Here is a 24741-nt window from a genome sequence, read left to right on the forward strand (position 1 = left end):
TGTCACTACAGCTGTGAGATAGAGGAAGAAGAAATAAATGACATTTGATTTATCAATAATTTTCAATTGAAATTAATTATCACTACCTGTCTGTCACTGCAGCTTTGAGATAGAGGAAGAAGAATTTAATAACATGATTTTCCAATAATTTTCAATTGAAATTAATTATCACTACCTGTCTGTTACTACAGCTGTGAGATAGAGGAAGAAGAATTTAATAACATACAATTTCTATAATAACATTGTCATTCTAATTCTATCGTTGTTCAAGTAGTAGCTAGGTTATGAGTGGTTGGTTAAATGTCTGAGAACCTATTCTGATTTTGTCTTTTCTTTATCAGAACAATATTTATTAATATTTACTTGAATTGCTAAAAATCTAGTATGTTATTATTCCTGTAACGATGCTCAAAACAAGGACCCTGTCAATCATCATGCTACAAATAGAAAGATATTTTGAATGGTGCAACTATATAATTTTGGGAGGTTCCTTTTGGGGAAATAATGTGATGGCCTTGTGTGCCTTCTGGTGTGAAGAGTTACCATAATGATGAACCCAATTAATTCCTTATGCAAAATTGATATGCATTTTCTCCCTCCCTTCTACAATAATCTAGTATATATTAAACTTCAATGCTCAAAACAATTCCTGTTTACAATTTGTTGAAATAAAAGATGTTTTGTATACCAACCATATTACTCTTGTATAAAAATAGGATATGTATTTGCTTCCTCCCTCAAGGACTCTATCAAGGACTCTGCTACTTACGAGTTTGTTAAGATAAAAGATGTTTCGTATAACACGATATTACTTCCTTATGCAAAATATGATATACATTTTCTCCCTCCATTCTGAGGAAATCTAGTATATCAAACCGCAATTCTCAAAACATGGAATCTGCTGTTTACGATTTTGTTAAGATAAAAATATATGTCTTGTATAACAACATTACTTCCTTATGCAAAATACAATATCCATTTTCTCCCTCCGTTCTAAGGAAATCTAGTATATCAAACCTGAATGCTCAAAACAAGGAATCTGCTGTTTAAGGATTTTGAACATAAAAATATAATGTTTTGTATAACAACAATATTACTTCCTTATGCAAAATACAATATCCATTTTCTCCCTCCGTTCTAAGGAAATCTAGTATATCAAACCTGAATGCTCAAAACAAGGAATCTGCTGTTTAAGATTTTGTTAACATAAAAATACATGTTTTGTATAACATCAAAATTACTTCCTTATGCAAAATACAATATCCATTTCCTTCCTCAGTTTCCCTTCCTCGCTTCTAAGAAAATCTAGGATATATAAAACCTCTAAGCTTAAAACAAAGACTCTGTTACAAGTTTGTTAAGATAAAAGATGCTTTGTATAACAACCATATTATTTACTTATGCAAAATACAATATTCATTTCTTCCCTCCCTTCTAATAAAATTTAGTTATCAAACCTCAATGCCCAAAACAAGAATCCTGCAATTCCCATCATTCTTTAAGGAATTTTGTATTACCCTGTTACATCCTTAATCAAATCATTAGGTTTTTATTTCCTTTCCTGCCTTCTTTTTCACATGATGATGGTTTTGATGTTTATGATCATACTCTGTCATCCCATCCACTCCTCTCTTCTGCAAAATGGAAAAACAATTTTTTAAACATACGAAACATGGACTGCAATCATAATTAATTGAAACAGTGCGAGTGAACTCTGAAAAAATGGGGGAAAAAACTGTTGTTGAAACAAAAAATGTAATTGTATTTAATTTATTTGTTCTCTGCATTACAACTGAACCTTATGCCTTCAGGAAATTGGAAAGAAGTTTAGGCACAAAAGATTGAGATACATGAATTTGAGTGCAGATATAATGATTAATCAGTAGCAAATGAATACTACAAGTGACAGGATTTAACTCAAAAGAAGATGATTTTTTGAACTTATGATACATCTATAGATAGAAAATTTCTATCCAGCTAACAAATGACAATTAGTGACAAACCACTGCATGTTATCTATGACTGTTCCAGCTAGGTCATACAGTAATAATATAAAGTACATTGTTTCGAATATCATGTCTTATTTTTGGAAGCTATAGCTTAGTCATGCTTGTCTTATTAGAAACCAAAGAGAAACCCTTAAAGTAATGACTATATATTAATTAATTGCTCCCCACACACTTACACCCAAACTACTGCAATTGTTTTTTATCACTTGCTTAAATTTTTATATATTACCATATTAAGATTAATTTAACTCTATTCCTTAAATTAAAATAAAACTTGAGTTTAAAGATAAAATTAGCACTAGAATTTTATGACACAAAAATGCCAAAGAAAAGTTTTAAAAATAAGGACGTTTGCAAGCATTGTTTGTTCACTTCTGTAATTGGGCAGTGCATATGGCAGGACAGCATGCCCTACATACATACATAAACTATTATTGTGTAGGTCTTCTAGCATACCACAAGTAGTACACTAGTCTTTAAATTTAGTTAAGGTATTATACTTTTTATTATGAGTAAATGTTCAACTCCAAAAACATGTAAAAACATCCTGGGACTCCCAACATACCAACATAATTCCATACAAGCATGATTTTGATTTTTTTCTTTAAAAGATTCCATGCCTGTCAATGAAGATTACTAAACAAGTACACCAGTCTTCATTAGCTGATTATGATCCATCTCGAAAAGGGAGGACAACAAGCAAAGGGTATTGCATAGAATACCATTTATGAATAAAGAATTAACAGCCTTATGAAATCAAGTTTTTAGATAAGATAAGGAGTTAGAGTTTTGTTTTATGAGATAGGGTGTAGATGCCCTAAACTGAACTTAAAAGTACCATGCCCTGCTATGAATTATGTTATCATGTATTGTGTACCACTAGGTGTGATACAAGTCACTTGTATAAAGCAAATATGTAAGCAGATGTGTCTCAATAGTGAAGTATTTTGGCAAGGGCTTTTACATTGGCAAAGAGAATAAAACCAAAACAACATAACTAATGACGAAAACGGGCTCTGAATCTCATGCAGCAAGTGCAACCATAAATATGACTCTCACAATACAAGAGTTAAGCATAAATCCTCTTCAAGGCATAGAAGATTGTACGATGAGAAAATGGTTTAGATATTGAGCAACAGTTAAGATAATTTGGAACACCAATCCAGAAATGTAGAAGGAATGGCTTATCATTTATGGGGTCCCCAGCTATTGTAAATGTCAAGGAAAATCTAACTGATTTGCCTGGCTCAGCACATACCAAATCCTGATTATGAAGCTCAACAAGCATTTCCTACCCAAGAAAAACAAGGACTTCACATGGTTTCAGTCCTGGAACCCTAGCTTGTGTTGAAAACGCAAGGTTCTAGTAAGTTTAACAGAGGCTAGACATAACACTAAGATATTTCTAATCTGTATTTCTTATGAAGCACAAATATTAGCGCTAGACCCTCAATGCACTTATTACTGAGTGCTGTTAGAAATAAATAAATTTAATACCAATGAAAATTATCATGATATCAACTTATTAATATAATACTAGGAGAAATGAGATAAGGGGCTAGAATGACCATACTATGTATTATGAAATATATTATGACTTTTTGTGTTTCTGAGTAATGTTCATCAGTAACTTTAATATTACCATTTGAGGTCATGGCAACAAGTCTTTGCTGTAAACTGATGTTATAGCTCTTGCACATGTTGGTGAATGCTCATCTATATATAGATGCCTTTTGTGCTCTTCTTCATTACCACTGCTTGACTGTAGAATCGTAATCTTCTGCAGCAGCTTTTCATATTTCCCCCAATTACCATATTATCAGAGCATGCTGTCTTACTTGGTTGTCACACGTTGTAGGGTTACAGAAGTGCCCAGAGCAGTCCTTTAAATGGTTAATAGGGCACTCCCCAGGGGTTGGTTACCCTAGCTCGCGTTCATCCCTAAAAACCAAGGGTGCTACTGGCACTGTCTAGATAGATCATCAAACGATTATCTGACATTTTGGTATATGGGTTTGTATTTGTTCTCCAAAATATTTTATACATTGGATTTATTTATCACGCATTATATTCTTGACTTAAAACATTAATGTCTTGTTGTGTTTCTTATACAATGTTCAATAGTGAGTTGCATCAAGTCCATCATATTTGGATGATTCTGATATAATTAACACTTTCCTGTCTTGTTCTGTATCTTGTACAATGTTCAATAGTGAGTTGCATCAAGTCCTTCATAGTTGGATGATTCTGATATAATTAACACTTTCATGTCTTGTTCTGTATCTTGTACAATGTTCTATAGTGAGTTGCATCAAGTCAATCATAGTTGGATGATTCTAATACACTTGACACATTCCAGTCTTGTTCTGTATCTTGTACAATGTTCTATAGTGAATTGCATCAAGTCAATCATAGTTGGATGATTCTGATATAATTAACACTTTCCTGTCTTGTTCTGTATCTTGTACAATGTTCAATAGTGAGTTGCATCAAGTCCATCATAGTTGGATGATTCTGATATAATGAACACTTTCCTGTCTTGTTCTGTATCTTGTACAATGTTCAATAGTGAGTTGCATCAAGTCCATCATAGTTGGATGATTCTGATATAATTAACACTTTCCTGTCTTGTTCTGTATCTTGTACATTGTTCAATAGTGAGTTGAATCGAGTCTTTCATAGTTGGATGATTCTGATATAATTAACACTTTCCTGTCTTGTTCTGTATCTTGTACAATGTTCAATAGTGAGTTGCATCAAGTCCATCATAGTTGGATGATTCTGATATAATTAACACTTTCCTGTCTTGTTCTGTATCTTGTACATTGTTCAATAGTGAGTTGAATCGAGTCTTTCATAGTTGGATGATTCTGATATAATTAACACTTTCCTGTCTTGTTCTGTATCTTGTGCAATGTTTAATAGTGAGTTGCATCCATTCCTTCATAATGTAATGATTTTGATATAATTAACACTGTCCTGTCTTGTTCTGTATCTTGTACAATGTTCAATAGCTAGTTGCATCAAGTCCTTCATAGTTGGATGATTCTGATATAATTAACATTTTCCTGTCTTGTTCTGTATCTTGTACAATGTTCAATAGTGAGTTGCATCAAGTCCATCATAGTTGGATGATTCTGATATAATTAACACTTTCCTGTCTTGTTCTGTATCTTGTACAATGTTCAATAGTGAGTTGCATCCATTCCTTCGTAGTTGGATGATTCTGATATAATTAACACTTTCATGTCTTGTTCTGTATCTTGTACAATGTTCAATAGTGAGTTGAATCAAGTCTTTCATAGTTGGATGATTCTAATATACTTGACAAATTCCTGTCTTATTCTGTATCTTGTACAATGTTCAATAGTGAGTTGCATCAAGTCCATCATAGTTAGATGATTCTGATATAATTAACACTTTCCTGTCTTGTTCTGTATCTTGTACAATGTTCAATAGTGAGTTGCATCCATTCCTTCATAGTTGGATGATTCTGATATAATTAACACTTTCCTGTCTTGTTCTGTATCTTGTACAATGTTCAATAGTGAGTTGCATCCATTCCTTCATAGTTGGATGATTCTGATATAATTAACACTGTCTTGTCTTGTTCTGTATCTTGTGCAATGTTCAATAGTGAGTTGCATCAAGTCTTTCATAGTTGGATGATTCTGATATAATTAACACTTTCCTGTCTTGTTTTGTGTTTGTACAATGTTCAATAGTAGTTGCATCAAGTCCTTCATAGTTGGATGATTCTGATATAATTAACACTTTCCTGTCTTGTTCTGTATCTTGTATAATGTTCAATAATATCTAGATGCATCAAGTGATTGAAATTATTGTGATGATTACATGATACACAATCTTGTCTTGTTGTAGGTATAATATTGTTCAATAGTAAGTTGTTTCAAGCTTGTCATGATTTTCCTCCATTAATTATGACTTTTACACTTTACGCATTCCTTCTTCTGTGCCTTGTGCAAAATTTATTGCAGTAATGCATGAAGACAACTGTTATTTCATATCAGTGTCTTAAATGGCCAGATATCATGAGATATTCCTAACTAGCTCTAATTCTTGGTAATATTTATCAAATAAATGAACTATGCTTAAAGGTCCATAAGATCTTTGATTTTCTTTGACATTCTGTTGAAACAGAACTACTGACAAATAGTTTACTTATAAGATAGCGTTTGTAAATATCTACTAGTTTTAGATAAATTTTGAAAGTATGGTCATCTAGAGAAATTAAGAAGTTGGGGGTCAAGTAACAATTTATATCTTTTTAAATTAAATATTAATGCATTCCAATATTTTTAAAACTGCAATTAAATACTTTTTTCATAACTAAACAAAAACACTGGTTTAAGAGTTCATAATTATTATCATAGTTAATTTTAGGATATCTAGCTGAAAGTTCTTATGCGGCAAAACTTGAAATAACTTGCTCCTTTTGTAAAACACACTGGTTGGGTTGGCTTGGAAAGTTCTGCAATGGTTCTGGAAGTTCAGGAAAAATTGACCAATAGTTAGGAAATTCCACAAAAAACCGCACCATGTACCACCGAATGCTAGGCCATGTAGGCAACACCAGACTACATCTGTTCAGCAGCTTCATTAAGAATAAGTCTATACCACTAACGTTTCTTAATTTTTCCAAGGTCTATCAGAGGATGGAATCTACTGTCATTGATCACAATTATGCTATCATATGGATTTTCAAATTAACAGATGAACTACACTGCTTTATAAAGACCATTGGAAATGAACATTCTCAAACCAGAACAAAGGTTTATTTTACACCTTGATAGCTCTATAGGTGAAGTCAAAAATTATGAAGAGGTTCGGTTGATTGTATTTCTTCCAACATTTGACCAGAAACATCTCCAAGAATTGGTTGTTTCTTCTTTGGTTGATCCTTGCTTTGTGTTATCTATATCTATCCATGCGGCAACAACTATACATCATCAGTTGATTGCATTTCTTTCCAAATTTGGCCAGAAAGACCCTCAAGACTTGCTTGTCTCTACTTGGGTTGATCTTTGATTGATTGTTTGGGTTTAGCTATATTAATGCAGGTGGCAACCAACTGTGCATCATCTTCATCTTAATCTCATCCAAATCTTCTCTGGTTTTACCACAGACTTGAGGCAGTTGTGGGACACAGGGCCTGGATGTTCACCACTGTGGGCATGGATGAATGTGCCAATTTTCAAACCAATGTAGATAAACAATCTAGAGACATCCCAAACAAGCTGTGATGAGTCCCTCAGGAAGCAACTCTTGAAAGTGTGTTAAACTTTGTTCAGTGTTATGCAGAGTCACTACCAGTTCATCTCTCCTCTCTATTTTTTAGAATTATGAAGAGGTTCAGTTGATTACTTTTCTTCCAACATTTGGCCAGAAACGTCTCCAAGAATTGGTTGTTTCTTCTTTGGTTGATCCTTGCTTTGTGTTATCTATATCTTTCCATGCGGCAACAACTATGCATCATCAGTTGATTGCATTTCTTTCCAAATTTGGCCAGAAAGACCCTCAAGACTTGCTTGTCTCTACTTTGGTTGATCTTTGATTGATTGTATGGTGTTAGCTATATCTATGCAGGTGGCAACCAACTATACTATCTCATCCAAATCTTCTCTGGTTTTACCATGGACTTGAGGTAGTTGTGGGACACAGGGCCTGGATGTTCACCACTGTTGGCATGCATGAATGTGCCACTTTTCAAACCAATGTAGATAAACAATCTAGAGACATCCCAAACAAGCTGTGATGAGTCCTTCAGGAAGCAACTCGTGAAAGTGTTATAAACTTTGTTCAGTTCTATGCAGAGTCACCGCCCATGCATCTCCTATCTATTCTTGCATTCTGTATGTGGCACTGTTGTGAGCTGTGGTCTACTTCAACCCAAGCAAAACAAAACCATGATTAACGAACCAAGAGCTTACATCTTAAACATGAAGGACATTTCAAACTGGTGTTGACACTCCAATGCAGCCTAGAGTGTAGTTTTTTTCTTCAAAGGAATAGGCACATACAACCATTGGACAGGTTCCTAGCATTCCAAGTCTTCACCACTTGCTCAACTCTAAACCCATGGTTGTTCAGATTTCAATAAGATTTGGAGGTTTCTTGAAGTGCATCCTAAGTCAGTAGTTATGAAAATCATAGTAAATTTGCAATGTACCACAGAGATCTTCCAGGCAAATGTAGCTGTCAGTCATAAGTCTTAGAGGTGTGCTGGTCCACCTGTGCATGCCAAATACTGCTGAACTTGCCATGAATCTTTTGTTGAAGACTGCTGCAGTCATGGAGCATTTTACTCTAATAATGTACTTCATTTAATGGTTTTCACACTCTTTCAGGAATATCAATTACCAAATCTGTTCCATGATGATTTCCAAAGATGAATTGCTTGGTTATGTACGTTCCTAACAAATATGGGACAAATTTCTTGTTCTTACTGCATACCAATTCCTTGACAATTTAATGTTCACTTGGTCATGATGGCTTTGTGGTGGCATATGAAAGACCTTTAATAGCTTTCACACTCTTTCAGGAATATCAATTACCAAATCTGTTCCAGCGATGATTTTCAACGATGAATTGCTTGTTTATGTGCGTCCCTCAAACAAATGCGGGACAAATTTCTTGTTCTTACTGCATACCAATTCCTTGACAATTTAATGTTCTCTTGGTCATGAAGGTTTTGTGGTGGCGCATTTCTGATAAATGTCAACCACAGAGTTGTATCAATTACTGAAGGACTGGACTTCCTTAGGATGTCTTCTTTGATTAGCACCAGTGATATTTTTGGAAGGGTGGTTTAAAATAAATTTTTGTACTCTCTTTGTATTATGGAGCCATTATGTTCATGATGTACTAGCACAGGTAACTCTTCATGCGGTTTAAAGAGTTGTATATCTCAATCAGATTGAAAACAGAATTTCATAAAAGATGTCATTCGGTGATATAACTTTTTCAACAAAGAGATGGAATAAGCTTTTTCTTCCTAGCTTGAAACTTCTTTAGGAATTTAGTGTGGGCTCATGACCACTACTGATGCACTGAGAAAGTCATTCCATGAGGCACGGAAAGCAAGGTAATCTTTTTCAAGTGAAGGTTGACAGTAACCTGAATCATCTGGATTTTTTTGTCAGTGAATCACTAATGTGAGCATGCAGGGAACTCTTTTTCTTGTCTCCACTGTTTAAGAGCTGGTCATCCAAGCTTGGTCAATAAAGAAGGAACAAAGGTAAAATAAAATCAAGGATTGAGTTACAACAGCCATCCAAAACACAGAAAAAGCAGAGGCTCAACTGATGGTGTGAATTTGCTGGCATGCTGCATGTTATTATGCTTATTTTAAATAATATATCTTTTTCTATTACGTTTGCATTATAAAAAATGTGATAGGTTTTTTAGATAAGCAAAACTTTATGTTGGCTACAATACATAATCAGACTAGTACAAAAATTGTCTGAAATTTAGCTTTGCTGAAGAGGGCTCAAAATAGCAGCTGGATATTGAAATATGTTGGCCCAGAATTGGAATTTGCCCAGTCAAATCTTTGTCTTGCCAGTCATTTGACTAGTAATGTTACCCCAAAAACGAGGTATGACTGAGCTTAGACTAATTTGCCCGGTTATCATGACTAAGAAACTGGCCAGTCGTTATTTCAAGCCCTGGCTGAATCTTAACTGAAACCATCTTAAGGTGTGTAATAATCACTTGTTTATCCCCCCTTTAAGGTATAGTTTATTTATTTTAAATTATTTTAAGTGTAACTTTCAAAACTAAATCTTATCTACAGTATTCTAAGAAGTATAACTTATCTAAGCATAATACTGTAGTGTTTATCTGCATAATATTTCATTTTCTTAAACTCTTTAAGATATACAAATTTAATAGCTCATTTCAAACTTAATTCCAATATGAATCCATTTTTCCATCCTTAAATATTGTGATGTCATATATTGCGCCTTGGTCTAGGAAATGAAAGCATGCCAATCAATAATAAATATATTTTCTCAAATATGACATCTGTAAAAAAATCAGAATGCACCCTTTTAACAATGTAAAAATGGACTCTTTTAAACTTTTTAATTTGTGGCACGATAACATTACTTAGAAATGTATTTTGGTCAAGATTATTTAACTGACTAGCATGTTTCAATAAAAATGTTTCCTATCTTTGTCTTCATTCATTAGTTTAAAGGTATTTTTGGTCTCTTTTGATATTACTTGACTTCTCATAAGAAATACTTCTATATATGTGAAAAAATTTTTTATTCTTGATAATGTCCTAGCTGGAGCAATACAAAGTATAGACAAACTGTTGTCAATGGATTATTGAAAAAAAATCTAGGTGAAACGTTAATGTGATTATCGACAACTAAACATGAGAGGAATGGTTGAAGGATATAAAGTGACAATTGTGATACTTTAAGAATAACAGAACCCAAATCAAAAAGAAAACCTGTTTTATGGAGGCCAAACTATTGTCAATCTCAAAGTTACACCAACGGATGCAATACTTGAACAGAAATGAAATACAGAAACAAAAGGTAAAGGAGAAATCCGAAGCACAAGTTCAGTTGTAAAACTATGACTTAATGTAATATTTGAAAATTATCTTCAAACATGAAATACCACCAATCATTATGTGAAGATGAAGTCATGGAGACTTCAAAACCTTATAATATTTTTGCTAATATTTCTACTGAACTTTTAATTGGCTTTGAAAGAAACCTTTTTTCAAAATTATACCCTCAAAAGCAAATTGCACTGAGCATAAGGTTTAACTTTGGAAATCAGTGTTAGAGTAATTTTTAGTTATTGCATAATTATTTGCTCCAGTGCTGGCATGACAATGCTCTTCTACGATAATCTCCATTCCCGATTAAATAAATCTTATACTGATATGGAGGGTTTTATAAATTGCAAAATAAAACATAAAGACAGACCTTGGTGAATATCTATGCTCTAAATAAAATCTACCAGTTTTGTCTGTAATCACAGAGTGGGACAATCACGAACGGAACCAAAGATCCATGCTAGGTGAAAGCCCAAGATCGAATTGGAAATGTTAGCCCAATGTTCCCTAATAATGTTTTTCTAAACATTGCCAACCATTAACTGTAGGTGACAATTTTTACCTATTTCTTAATAATTTTCATGCATTTTTTTCTTGTAATATTTGAGTTATAAGACTTATTTTTATAAAATACTGAATGAATCTATAATAAACAAGTCAGGACATAATTATACTTTTTATTTAGAAGATAACAAATGAATGTAAACTGTCTTTAAGACAACAAATATCTCTGATGCTGAGTTGATTATTACATAAAAAGCTAATATTTGAGTTATGACTGATTTTCTTGTTACCATATAATTATGGTAATATTTAGTTATGATTTTAAAGCCATATTTTAACTTCTGCTTTAAAGACAGGGTCCAATCAGATAAGATGATAATTATCATATTTTATTGAATAATAAACAAATTCTTGTAAAACATGATCCATAATTAACAAGTAAAGAATAATCTGTTTTTGTAAATAATAGCATATTTTGTAGCAAGAAGTAATTTAATTATGGTAATATTTATTGATAATCACAAAGCCATATATTTTTAACTTTCTGCTCTTAAGAGAGGGTCCAATCTGTTTTTGTGAATGATATTATATTTTATTGAATAATATTTTAAAAAATTATAAAAATAGGAAGCAATCATAACATAAAAAGACATCATACAAAGACATGCTCTTAATAATTGTACGTAACTTCTGCTCTAAAGACAGGGTCCAATCAGATAAGATGATAATTATCATATTTTATTGAATGATAAACAAATTCTTGTTAAACATGACCCATAGTTAACAAGTAGAGAATAATCTGTTTTTGTAAATAATAGCATATTTTGTAGCAAGAAGTAATTTGATTATGTTAATATTTATTTATAATCACAAAGCCATATATTTTTAACTTTTTGCTCTTGAGAGAGGGTTCAATCTGTTTTTGTGAATGATATTATATTTTATTGAATAACATTTTAAAAAATTCTAAAAATAGGAAGCAATCATAACATAAAAAGACATACAAAGACATGCTCTTAATAAATGTGGTTAAATTTAAGCAAAGTTAACTGGGAGTGGAGTGCTGGCCAGCGGTGTGAGACTAAGGCCTCGTGGTTGCTGTAGCTGAGTTGCTGTTAGCCATTGCCTTCATATCGCGGTTTTGCTTCTGGTTTATACGCCTTTTTTCAAGCCATCCTTTCTCAATCCTTATTGTTAGTGGTTCTTCCAGCGTTTCGATGTCTATTTACGATCGTCTTTCCATTGTTCCTTGTCCTCGTGTTAATTGTTTGGTCGATAAAAAATGCCCCGTAACACACGCAATAGCTTGGACAGCATGGTTCCTACCTCTTGTTCTTCTTCGCTGGCTCCTCCAGTTTCGGTTGAGTCGGCTTGTAATGGCGTCCCTACATCTACTGCGCCGTCTACTGAGTTGGTTACATCAGTAGTAGAAGCTTTAAAAGCACCTTTGGCGGCCATGGTCAACTCGGCTTTACTAGCGGCAGGCGTTGCCTCGTCATCGGCGGGTTCTGGATCTTTGCCCGAGAACAACGAGGGTTCTTCGACGCCTCTGGCCAACCGTACTAACCAATTGGCCCAGACTGGCTCATCTATGCCGTGGACATCCATGGCCGGGTTGCCTCCTTCTTCATCAACTGCGTCTTCGGCTTATTTGCCTCCGCCATCTTGCTCAGGTACGTCTGCCTTATCGGTACCTTCATTTGTATCGCCTTTTACTCTCCCTCGGCCCGTAACTGTCCCAAGTGCCGCGACGTCGTCTTCGTCATTTTCGGCGCCGGAAAATTTCCTGGGGAACACGCCCCCCCCTTAACCAGCCGTTTGTAGTGGGTCCTGGTTATTCTCCCGTTCCCTACAAAGTGGTGGCCCAAATTCTTGCCAGAAAATTTGTTCATCTTGAGGACTTGCTGCCGGAAAACATCTCCTCTCAAGAACCAGAGCCACAACTGCACTTCGATGGCCGCCTCATCCTTTGTAACACCGCCAAGAAAAACAAAAAGCAAATTTCAGATATTACATCTTGGGTGGAAGCTTTCACCATTTATTCTTTAATCGTCGGAAAATATTTTCCCAACCGCAAAGACGATTTGCTCAAGTACAAGCTCCTTATCTTGCGCACATACCGACAGTTTAGTGGCAGTGCATGGCTGAACTATGATCGGGAGTTTCGAGAATATGCTGCTGCTGAGAAATGCACAACGTGGTCAACAATGAATGTCCAACTTTACAGTTTTAACACTGCAGGTGCCCAGGTGCGCCCTCGAGTGGTTGCTTCAACTACAGCAGGGGGGAGGGAGGCCCAAGGTAGTTTGACCTCAAGGGTCCTTTGCCACTCTTGGAATGCTGGTCGGTGCATTGCCCCTTCTCCCGAATGTCGGTTCCGCCATGCTTGCAGTAGCTGCGAAGGGGACCATCGCAAGAGTGCATGCCCAGAGCCGATCAAGCCCAGAAATTTGGAATGTTCCCGCTCTGTCAATCCGTCCGAGGCCAAGCGCAGAAAATACTACTAAGCATGTGACTTTGGACTCAAGGCTGTGTTATTAGGTTCAGAGAACAGCACCATTTTAATTTTCGTTCTAGTTTGTTGAATATCACTTAGACACTACATTGTGCGTCGAACTTAACGTACGTCATTTAATGTTGACTTAATCATTTATGGGGGCATTTGTTGATCTATTTATACATTGTTTCATAGGCACCAGCCTTCCCCTCCCTTCAGTTGCTGAAATTTCTTCTTTGAATTATGATAAATTCGCCCATGGCTTACAGAATCACCCCAATCAGCAATGGGTAGAATTTATACTGCATGGCATTAAAGATGGTTTCCAACTGGGTTTTAAGTCGTCTGTCAAGTTGAAATCGTCAAAGAAGAACAAAGCTTCAGCATATCAGCAGTCTCAAGTCGTGGATGTGTATTTAGACAAGGAAGTTAGATTGGGGCGGGTGGCTGGCCCCTTTGAATCCCCTCCCATTATTCCTCTTCAAGTAAGCAGTTTTGGCGTGATTCCAAAGAAAGGTCAACCAGAAAAATGGCGTCTTATTTTTGACCTGTCCTCCCCATTTGGCCACAGTGTTAATGATGGCATCGACCCTGAGGAGTGCTCACTGCAATACATTAGAATTGACGATATAGTTAAGATGAGTTCCAAACTGGGTAAGGGGGCTATGCTGGCTAAGTTCGACATCGAAAGTGCTTTCAGAAATGTCCCAGTTCACCCATCTGACTGACATCTTTTGGGCATGAGATGGAGGTCAAAGTACTTTGTTGACCTTGTCCTTCCCTTTGGTTTGCGATCAGCCCCCTTCATCTTTAACTCAATCGCCAATGCAGTGGAGTGGATTCTTCAGTCTAACTATGGGATACCTGACATCCGCCACTATTTAGATGATTTCGTACTAGCTGGACCTCCTAATTCAGCTTTATGTGCTAACAATTTAGCTATCACTACATCCATTACCGCTGACCTAGGTCTGCCCCTACACCCAGACAAGTGTGTAGGGCCATCCACCTGCCTAGTAGTTTTAGGGATTGAAATTGACACAATGGCCGAAACTCTGCGTCTCCCTGCCGACAAATTTGCTGCTACCCTGGAACTGTTGAAAACTTGGTCTTCTTACAAATGGTGCCACAAGAAACAACTTCAGTCGCTGATTGGTGTACTCCATCATGCCTCTAAGGTAGTTTGGCCAGGTCGCACTTTTCTTCGGAGAATGATTGATCTACTCTGTTGCTTCCGAAAAGACGATCACCCCATCCGCCTGAATACAGAATTCAAGAAAGACCTGAAGTGGTGGCTGGATTTTTTCAATCAATGGAATGGGATAAGTTTTTTCCTGCTCCCCTCACTACAGCCTCCACCTACGGTTTGCGTAGGGTCAGACGCCTCAGGAACACGGGGTTATGGTGCCTTCCTCGATTCTGATTGGTTCAATGGCAGGTGGTTACCTCGGCAAGCTTCCCTCTCCATTGCTTACAAGGAGTTATTTCCAGTCGTACTGGCAGCGCATATCTGGGGTCACGGTTGGAGAAAGCAGCGTGTTCTGTTTAAGGTGGACAACGAAGCTGTGGTAGCAATCTTAAATAGCAGGACTTCCAGAGACTCTTCGATCATGGTTTTACTCCGAAGCCTTCTGTTTGCAGCAGCCCGTCATGGCTTTTCCTTTTCAGCTGAACATGTGGCAGGTATTCGTAATGGGATAGCTGATGCTCTTTCTCGTTTTAATATGCAGGTCTTCCGTTCTCTGGCCCCGAACGCCAACCTATACCCAGCAGAGGTCCCAGCTCAGCTTCTGTCTTCTCTGACATCGGTTCTCTAAATAATCAGTGTTTGGTCTATTTATCTGAGGGTTTAGCGCATTCCACCCGTCGCTGTTATTCTACCGCCCAAGAGAAGTTTGTCAACTTTTGCTACCAAAGTGGCCGCTTATCCCCATCAGGCTCAACATGTCCCACAGATGAATGGACCCTCTGCTTATTTGTGACAATGCTGGCCGAGTCGATGCGTCATTCCTCTATAAAAGTTTATCTGTCAGCTGTCCGTTCCCTCCATATTGAACAAGGTTTCGATGATCCACTTCAGAACTGCTTGCGGCTCCAAAGAGTGACAAAAGGCATTAAGCGAACCCAAGGTGTCGCCTCTTCTTCGTCTAGACTTCCTGTTACTCCAGAGGTCCTGAGAGTAGTACACTCTGGCTTGGTTCTATCTTCGTTCAATGACTGCATGTTTTGGGCTGCCTGCTCATTGGCTTATTTTGGTTTCCTTCGCTCAGCCGAATTTACTTGCCCCTCGCTTAAAAAATTTGATCCAGATGTACACCTGACTGTGCAGGACATAACCGTGGACTCTACAGGGTCTCCTTCTTGCTTAAGACTGTTCATTAAAGCCTCAAAAACGGATCCGTTTCGTCAGGGTTGTCATGTGTATGTTGGTCGCGGATCATCATCCCTGTGTGCTGTGAGAGCAGTGCTGAACTATTTAGCATATCGTGGTAATCTTCCAGGCCCACTCTTCCTGCTGGCTGATGGTCAGCCACTGACTAGGCAGCTGGTCACGGACAGACTCAGGGCTATTCTACAATCAGCAGGTGTAGCTGGTAACTTTTCAAGCCATAGCTTCCGTATTGGGGCCGCAACTACAGCGGCTCAAGTGGGTATACCAGATCATTTAATCCAAGTCTTGGGCTGTTGGAAAAGTGATGCCTATAAACAGTATATTAGAACTCCTCAGCAAGTAATCATTAGTGCCTCTGGTAAACTTGCTTAGTTTTGGTAAGTGGTATCCTTTTAGCTTGGCCACCATTTGTACATTGTCAATTTTGCCCTCATGCTAGCCATTGCCACCTGGGTTTAGTCGCGTACACCACACTACCTATGGATGTTGTGTCTGCATGCGTGACAACTGGAGAGGCAGCGACCGTTGGTGCTTGGAGATGCAGTTTTGGGTGTTAGTCGGTCCCATGGCTCCTGCCACGGGTCGACCAACTCCAAGCACCACACTAAATGCTTGGAGAGGAGTAATGGAGGTTGACCCGTGGCTTGGTTGCCATGGTTACCTCTTGCCAGCTAGTTGCCATCGCCTACCGCTTTGCCAGGCACCTACTCTCCATCGTAACGACAAGTTAAATGTGGTTAAATTTAAGCAAAGTTAACTGGGAGTGGAGTGCTGGCCAGCGGTGTGAGACTTGCGCATGCGCAGTTGCTGCCTAAGGCCTCGTGGTTGCTGTAGCTGAGTTGCTGTTAGCCATTGCCTTCATATCGCGGTTTTGCCCCGCCCACCCTCCTCTGGTTGGACAAGGTAAGTAGTTTACTTCCACTGTGTAAGCAGTGTGACAGGTGCCGAGGTTGACCCGTGGCTTGGTTGCCATGGTTACCTCTTGCCAGCTAGTTGCCATCGCCTACCGCTTTGCCAGGCACCTACTCTCCATCGTAACGACAAGTTAATTGTACGTAACTTCTGCTCTAAAGACAAGGTCCACTCAGATAAGATGATATCATATTTTATTGAATAATAAACAAATTCTTGTAAAACATGATCAGTTTTGATTTTTTTCACCAGTTTTGTCTCTAATCACAGAGTGGGACAATCACGAACGGAACCAAAGATCCATGCTGGGTGAAAGCCCAAGATCGAATTGGAAATGTTAGCCCAATGTTCCCTAATAATGTTTTTCTAAACATTGCCAACCATTAACTGTAGGTGACAATTTTTACCTATTTCTTAATAATTTTCATGCATTTTTTTCTTGTAATATTTGAGTTATAAGACTTATTTTTATAAAATACTGAATGAATCTATAATAAACAAGTCAGGACATAATTATACTTTTTATTTAGAAGATAACAAATGAATGTAAACTGTCTTTAAGACAACAAATATCTCTGATGCTGAGTTGATTATTACATAAAAAGCTAATATTTGAGTTATGACTGATTTTCTTGTTACCATATAATTATGGTAATATTTAGTTATGATTTTAAAGCCATATTTTAACTTCTGCTTTAAAGACAGGGTCCAATCAGATAAGATGATAATTATCATATTTTATTGAATAATAAACAAATTCTTGTAAAACATGATCCATAATTAACAAGTAGAGAATAATCTGTTTTTGTAAATAATAGCATATTTTGTAGCAAGAAGTAATTTAATTATGGTAATATTCATGTATAATCACAAAGCCATATATTTTCAACTTTCTGCTCTTAAGAGAGGGTCCAATCTGTTTTTGTGAATGATATTATATTTTATTGAATAATATTTTAAAAAATTATAAAAATAGGAAGCAATCATAACATAAAAAGACATCATACAAAGACATGCTCTTAATAATTGTACGTAACTTCTGCTCTAAAGACAGGGTCCAATCAGATAAGATGATAATTATCATATTTTATTGAATAATAAACAAATTCTTGTTAAACATGACCCATAGTTAACAAGTAGAGAATAATCTGTTTTTGTAAATAATAGCATATTTTGTAGCAAGAAGTAATTTGATTATGTTAATATTTATTTATAATCACAAAGCCATATATTTTTAACTTTTTGCTCTTGAGAGAGGGTTCAATCTGTTTTTGTGAATGATATTATATTTTATTGAATAACATTTTAAAAAATTCTAAAAATAGGAAGCAATCATAACATAAGAAGACATACAAAGACATGCTCTTAATAATTGTACGTAACTTCTGCTCTAAAGACAAGGTCCACTCAGATAAGATGATATCATATTTTATTGAATAATAAACAAATTCTGGTAAAACATGATCAGTTTTGATTTTTTTCACCAATTTTGTCTCTAATCACAGAGTGGGACAATCACGAACGGAACCAAAGATCCATGCTGGGTGAAAGCCCAAGATCGAATTGGAAATGTTAGCCCAATGTTCCCTAATAATGTTTTTCTAAACATTGCCAACCATTAACTGTAGGTGACAATTTTTACCTATTTCTTAATAATTTTCATGCATTTTTTTCTTGTAATATTTGAGTTATAAGACTTATTTTTATAAAATACTGAATGAATCTATAATAAACAAGTCAGGACATAATTATACTTTTTATTTAGAAGATAACAAATGAATGTAAACTGTCTTTAAGACAACAAATATCTCTGATGCTGAGTTGATTATTACATAAAAAGCTAATATTTGAGTTATGACTGATTTTCTTGTTACCATATAATTATGGTAATATTTAGTTATGATTTTAAAGCCATATTTTAACTTCTGCTTTAAAGACAGGGTCCAATCAGATAAGATGATAATTATCATATTTTATTGAATAATAAACAAATTCTTGTAAAACATGATCCATAATTAACAAGTAAAGAATAATCTGTTTTTGTAAATAATAGCATATTTTGTATCAAGAAGTAATTTAATTATGGTAATATTCATTTATAATCACAAAGCCATATATTCTTAACTTTCTGCTCTTAAGGTAGCTCCATATAGTTAAAAGGCTTTTGAGGTACATGTTACATATTGCTGTATTAAAAAAAAACAAAGTATGTTTTGACCCTTTTTTGCGCATTGTACTAATATTAGTAAATCAAGGTTTCAGTTTTTACAAAAAAATATTACATGACGGGTCACCATAGCAATGTAACGTTAGTCTTAATTGAGGCTTTTTTGTAATAAAAAAAATTAAAGCTCGAGTTTTTCGCGGTGAATTTTTTTCTAAATTTGTTAAGTGAAATCATACTACTTATTTCATCATTTGACACCGCGACTTAAGTATCCCAACGACAGAACCTTAGATTTAACGCAATTTCTGTCTTTTCACAATTAAAAACATTCTGTCGTTAGAACTCGCTAAATATTTTGCAAGCTAATTGCTTTTGATATCGAAAAAACACTGTAAAAATTTGAAGACATTTTACCGCCAAATTTCCGAGATTTTTAATTTCAAAAATCGCGCACAAAAATTAGTCAATTACGTCATCAAAATAAAATTTCTACAAGATCCGTATTTGCGCATGTGCGAAACTGAGCGAGCGAGGTAAACATTTGTGCCAGCCAATACAAACCCACCGACCAACCATGATATTGCTGAATTTCTCGCGGAATTGCCACTCGCAGGCTCATCGATAATGCACGAAATATTAAAATTGAACTTGTTTTGAGCTTCACTTGAGTCGTTAAAAGGCACTGATGTAATTGTTTGGACATTTTTTTGGATTATTTGCAGTGTTCTTTTATTCCAGCATGTTTTGAAAAGTAATTTTACGACATTTTTTGAAACTGCTTGGCGCACCGCCATCTTTATTTTGTTTTTCGTGGCTTTAAAAGCTCACGCCATCATAAAACTTGTTCCCATTTCCCTCACGGTAAAAATTAACTATATGGAGCTACCTTAAGAGAGGGTCCAATCTGTTTTCACGAATGATATATTTTATTGAATAATATAAAAAAATTTCTAAAAATAATAAGCAATCGTTACATAAAAAGACATTATACAAAGACATGCTCTTAATGATTGTACGTAACTTCAGCTTTAAAGACAGGGTCCAATCAGATAAGATGATATCATATTTTATTGAATAATAAAGAAATTCTTGTAAAACATGATCCATAATTAACAAGTAAAGAATAATCTGTTTTTGTGAATAATAGCATATTTTGTAGCAAGAAGTTATTATAACATAAAAAGACATCATACAAAGACATGCAAAATTACCAACTAGTAAAATACCTTGTATTTATTTTATGCTACCCTAGAGTGCAACAGACAATGTGAAAACTATTCAGTCTGATTTTGCCTGGCTTATAATCAGGAGAATTCCTAAATGGAACTGTTAACTAGGTAGTATGTAGTTATAAAATATATAATTATCAGCTTTTTTCTACTTCTGGCATGAAAGAAAAGATGTTGATGATATTAGTCTAGGGGATCAGTCTGCTTATATATTATTACTTACTTTGTACTTAATAGTTGTAAAAGAGCTTCTATGTCCCACATTGATATCAGAACACTGTATGGCAGTACTATCAAACTTACCTTTGTATCCTTCTGACTTGAAGTGTTGTGCAATTAATCCCCAACAATAAATTATAAAAAACCCATAAAACATCAGAATTTGTTGGGAAATTATCAAGATATAAGAAGAGTAAAAAAAGCAGGAATCCCAACCCTGAAATAAGCATTCTTTGTCTCACTAGTTTTTTCCATTTTTTTTCCAAAACAAATTTCCTAAAAATTCAAATTTTACTATGGATGGAATTAGCTGACTTAATGCAGTGTTTTCCCATGTCAGACTGTTGCTATTACATTGGCTTTTCTTTGTTTCTGAGTATTAAATTATAGAGAATAATACTGATCCTGAATATAAAACAAATTATTGATTGATTGATTGATTGATCCATACAGGCCTACGTAGTATTCAAATAAAGACTTAGCCTATTCAAAGAAGTTGTAAAGCTCAGGTTTGAAATGGGAAAACACTGAAGTCCAAATGAAAAAGGTGCAATGAGTGACTCTTGTTCAAGTATACTTCCATATTTTGTGTTAGCATTCCATCAGGGTTAGTACTATTGACCAATGATGGAATTCCAGGAGGTTTTCTTAATAGAGGTGAAAATTTCAAAGGAGTTTTCAGGGTTGCAAATGCTAATCTTCAAATTTCAAGAGTTTTCTATGAATTCCAGAAATAGTACAAACCCTGTATGGCACAACTATACTACAAGTAATGGATTTAATTATTACAAATTACTCACTAAACTCCAGTAAGTAAAATTACAGCTGTCCTCTTTGCATATGAAAGGCATGGAACTTTGTTTTGCTATAAAAGTTCTATACTGTGTATGATGGATTCCACTTTCAAATATTTAACTCTGAAATGATAAAGAAATGTAATGAAAAAATAATAATGAATAATAATAATAATAATGATAATAATGGGAGGTTCTAATATAGTGCCCTATACATTTATGACCAGTAATGGTCATAAGGACTTTAAGGGCTGCATATTAAGGTGCTATTAACAGCCATGCAGCTTACAATCATGAGTGATTTGTTATTACATTAGTGTTATGCCTCCAGACAGGGATAGGCTATTGAACCTGAGACAATCCCCTACTCTTACACAAATAATAATTCAACAGGTTCTTTTATGTCCCCCATCTTACTGCAGGTTAGGAAGGGTTAGGAGACAGGGTTGAAGTCCTTATCCCAAAAGACTTATTAAAACTCTAAATTTTGCACTTTTTGAGACTGATTTATTCACAATTGAACACACTACATTTTTTCCATGTGCTTTCTCACATGATTACAACACAGGTAACCCATCTATATAAAATCAATAACAAACCACAGGTAATCCACCTATGTGGATTTGCACTTCAACAAGACTTGAAGGTCTAACTTGTATATATTGTTACAAAGACAGCAACTTCTCCTCAGTTATTTTAAGACTGGGTGGCAGTTAAAAAAATGAGACCTTAATTTCATAAACTAATTATGATTTTGAGACCACAATACCACGAAATATTGACGGCTTTGTGACTCTGCCCAATACTGAATATATTTTCTTCCAACGTTGTCAATATTTTGTGATATTGTCGTCTCAAAACCATAATTAGTTTTGCATCATGATTCTAGAGAATTCAACACACACAAAAGGAACAAAACTGACCAATTTTCTTTGATTAAAAGCGAAATTCTCCTTACGAGTGTGTGCTATGGCGCAAGCAAGAAGTGTAAAAATTTGACATGCGCCCGCTCAAGCTTCCCTTTTTGTCGCGAGTTAGCCAATCAGAAACCTTAATTTTGAAACAATACCACAAAATATTGTCGTCTCAAAAATATAAGAAACTACTTAGTAAATTGTGATACAAAAAGCTATTAGTGATTCCAATTAATAACCATACCTTAAAAACTCATTAATCGCCTGCAAGTAAAATTACAGCTGTTCTCTGCATATAAAAGGTATATTTCTTGTTTTGCTGTTGTCCTAATATGATGGATGCCCACTTCCACATCTTTAAGTCTAAAATGTTAAAGAAATATAATAAAAAAACGAGAGAATAAGGAACGCTGTTAGTAATTCCATTTAAAACATACCTTTAGAGTAAACATACCTTGAAAAATATATCATGACCCTAAACAAATTGCAAAACAAAGGCTTGACACAGTTTTCAAAAAAAGGTTTTGGTTCACAATGTTACAGTTTATATATGGACTGCCATATCATTAATAAATCCACAAGCAATCTTTGGATTAACTTGTAAAAAAATAAACAACATAGGGAGCAATGACTACTGCTAGTGCACTTAAAAGTCGTAACAGCGAGATTAATTGTTATCATTCTCTTCGACAGTATGGCACAAATAACCTTACATCGCATATACATGCGAAAAATCGTTTTAATTTGAGCAGTAACACTTTAAAACTAAAATTTTCGATAGTGAGCACTTGTTAAATGTTTTTCCATCGCAATTTTTACGACACGAGGGTGTTGGCGAGAATGAGATCGAGCATGCAAAGAGGATATGAACGAAAGCAATGCCTTAAAACTCCACAAAACCTGATGAAAACTAAAATTATGAAGCTCAAAAACAAAGCAAAAGTATTAATATATTTTTTTCTATAGTCAGAGAGCGCTACTAACCTTTAAAACAGCTGAATTCTGTGATATTTTCGCCAAATTTCACCCAAACCCTCGAATCCGCCATTTTGTTCTTGATTAGTCACCCCGCATTGCATGACGTGGCACGTGGCTGATTTACAACATGGAATGGCAAATGGACTGCAGATCTCAACAACCATTCCAAGGAATTGGAAGTGAGGAAACTTTTTTGTTTTAAATTTGTAAAATATATCTTGAAGACAAATTTATTGAGGGTTTTTTTACTCTCCAAGAAAGGAGGGTCACGAACGAAAGATGAGATCAATAAAAGTGGCCCAAATGTTTGAGAAGAGTTGATTTTTGTCGCAAAAGAAATTACAACCGAGGCGAATCCTGAAGAAAGAAAATTACAAAATTATCTACTCAAGTGCCCAGTTGTACGAAGCCTGGATAGTGCTATCTGGCAGATAAATCCTTATTCAGCGGATAAAGGGATGTTGTTATCCAATACATTTATCCAATAGGATAAGATTTATCCGTGGGATAGCGCCATCCACCCTTCGTACTAACCGGGCCCAGCGTGATAGGTGGTTCAAGCATTCACCCGCGACCACAGCGCGCTGAAAGGCAGCGCACCTTAGTCCATACTTTCCATAACCAGTAGAGGACTTAGCATTTAGGCAACAATAGAAAACCTTTAGCATCAGTTTTACTGCTAACAGCTAACCGCTAGATATCAGGGTCAGAAACACGCCTTCAACTCAAGAGAAACGTACGCACAGCACAAATGAAATTCAATATGGCGGCTCTTCTAGCAACAACTTCTTTATGTCGCCCTGCTAAACGTCGAAAGTTGGACGGAAAACGCCCAACGTTGAAATGCAGTTTGAGGTTTGCCGGTACCTAGGCAGAACGTAGTGCTAAAGGTCTAAGTCTAATAGAGTCTTTGTCCCAGCCTGAGAAACTGAATTACTTGTCGCGTACGTAAATCAGACAAGACCATATGTACCTCCTGCAGTGACTAGGTGGTGCAAAGCTGGCCTCTATAAAAGGGTTGGCCATATGGTTAACTGCATCATGCTCCATTATAGCATTATTTTTTAAAGCTGATCTGCTTTCCTTGGCTGGTTGTGCGTTTAAAAACGAATTTTCTTGAATAAGTTTTCTTCTCATTGATTAAATTGGGGGAGGATAAATTTCTCTTCGTACTACCTGCTCGCGTTGTCTTGCTGTGAGTAAGCTGGACTGAATTTGCCAATGTTTTGAGTTTCTTATGGATGACTTTTTGAACTTAGGATAATTTATGCACTTATTATTTTCACTACCCCTGTCCCCGGGACAGGGCGAAGGTTATTGAGAATTTAACAGCGTGAATGCATCGGTAGACGGGGATTTAATGAGTACTTCATAAAGCGGGGTATCTATATCGGGGTATTCAAATTTGTTGCACTGTGCGCGCACGGTTTCGTCAGTTGTTCCCTATTGAACATAATGAGGCACTGACACAACGTGCGACGTAGTCCAGAACTGGACCCACTTTTCACAATTGTGTTTGTTTTACCC

General features: G+C 35.8%; 1 protein-coding gene and 1 long non-coding RNA gene across 2 annotated transcripts; one reads left to right on the forward strand and one right to left on the reverse strand.

The window, feature by feature from the left end:
- On the reverse strand, positions 1 to 23282 carry LOC116296425 (uncharacterized). The gene is made up of 4 exons (XR_016120568.1): positions 23221 to 23282; positions 22481 to 22599; positions 21329 to 21445; positions 1 to 1634 (listed from the first exon to the last, which is right to left on the reverse strand). It is a non-coding gene; the product is annotated as an uncharacterized LOC116296425 (long non-coding RNA).
- LOC148909558 (uncharacterized) lies at positions 14720 to 17044 on the forward strand. Its single transcript, XM_089034402.1, has one exon. The coding sequence runs from the start codon at positions 15594 to 15596 to the stop codon at positions 16371 to 16373; it is 780 nt and encodes a 259-aa protein (XP_088890528.1). The 5' UTR covers positions 14720 to 15593; the 3' UTR covers positions 16374 to 17044.
- Positions 23283 to 24741: the final 1459 nt, after the last annotated feature.

Source organism: Actinia tenebrosa, unplaced genomic scaffold, assembly GCF_029948245.1.
Source record: "Actinia tenebrosa isolate PJP-AT-01 unplaced genomic scaffold, QUT_ActTen_1.0 PGA_scaffold2__45_contigs__length_23673736, whole genome shotgun sequence".
NCBI lineage: Eukaryota > Metazoa > Cnidaria > Anthozoa > Actiniaria > Actiniidae > Actinia > Actinia tenebrosa.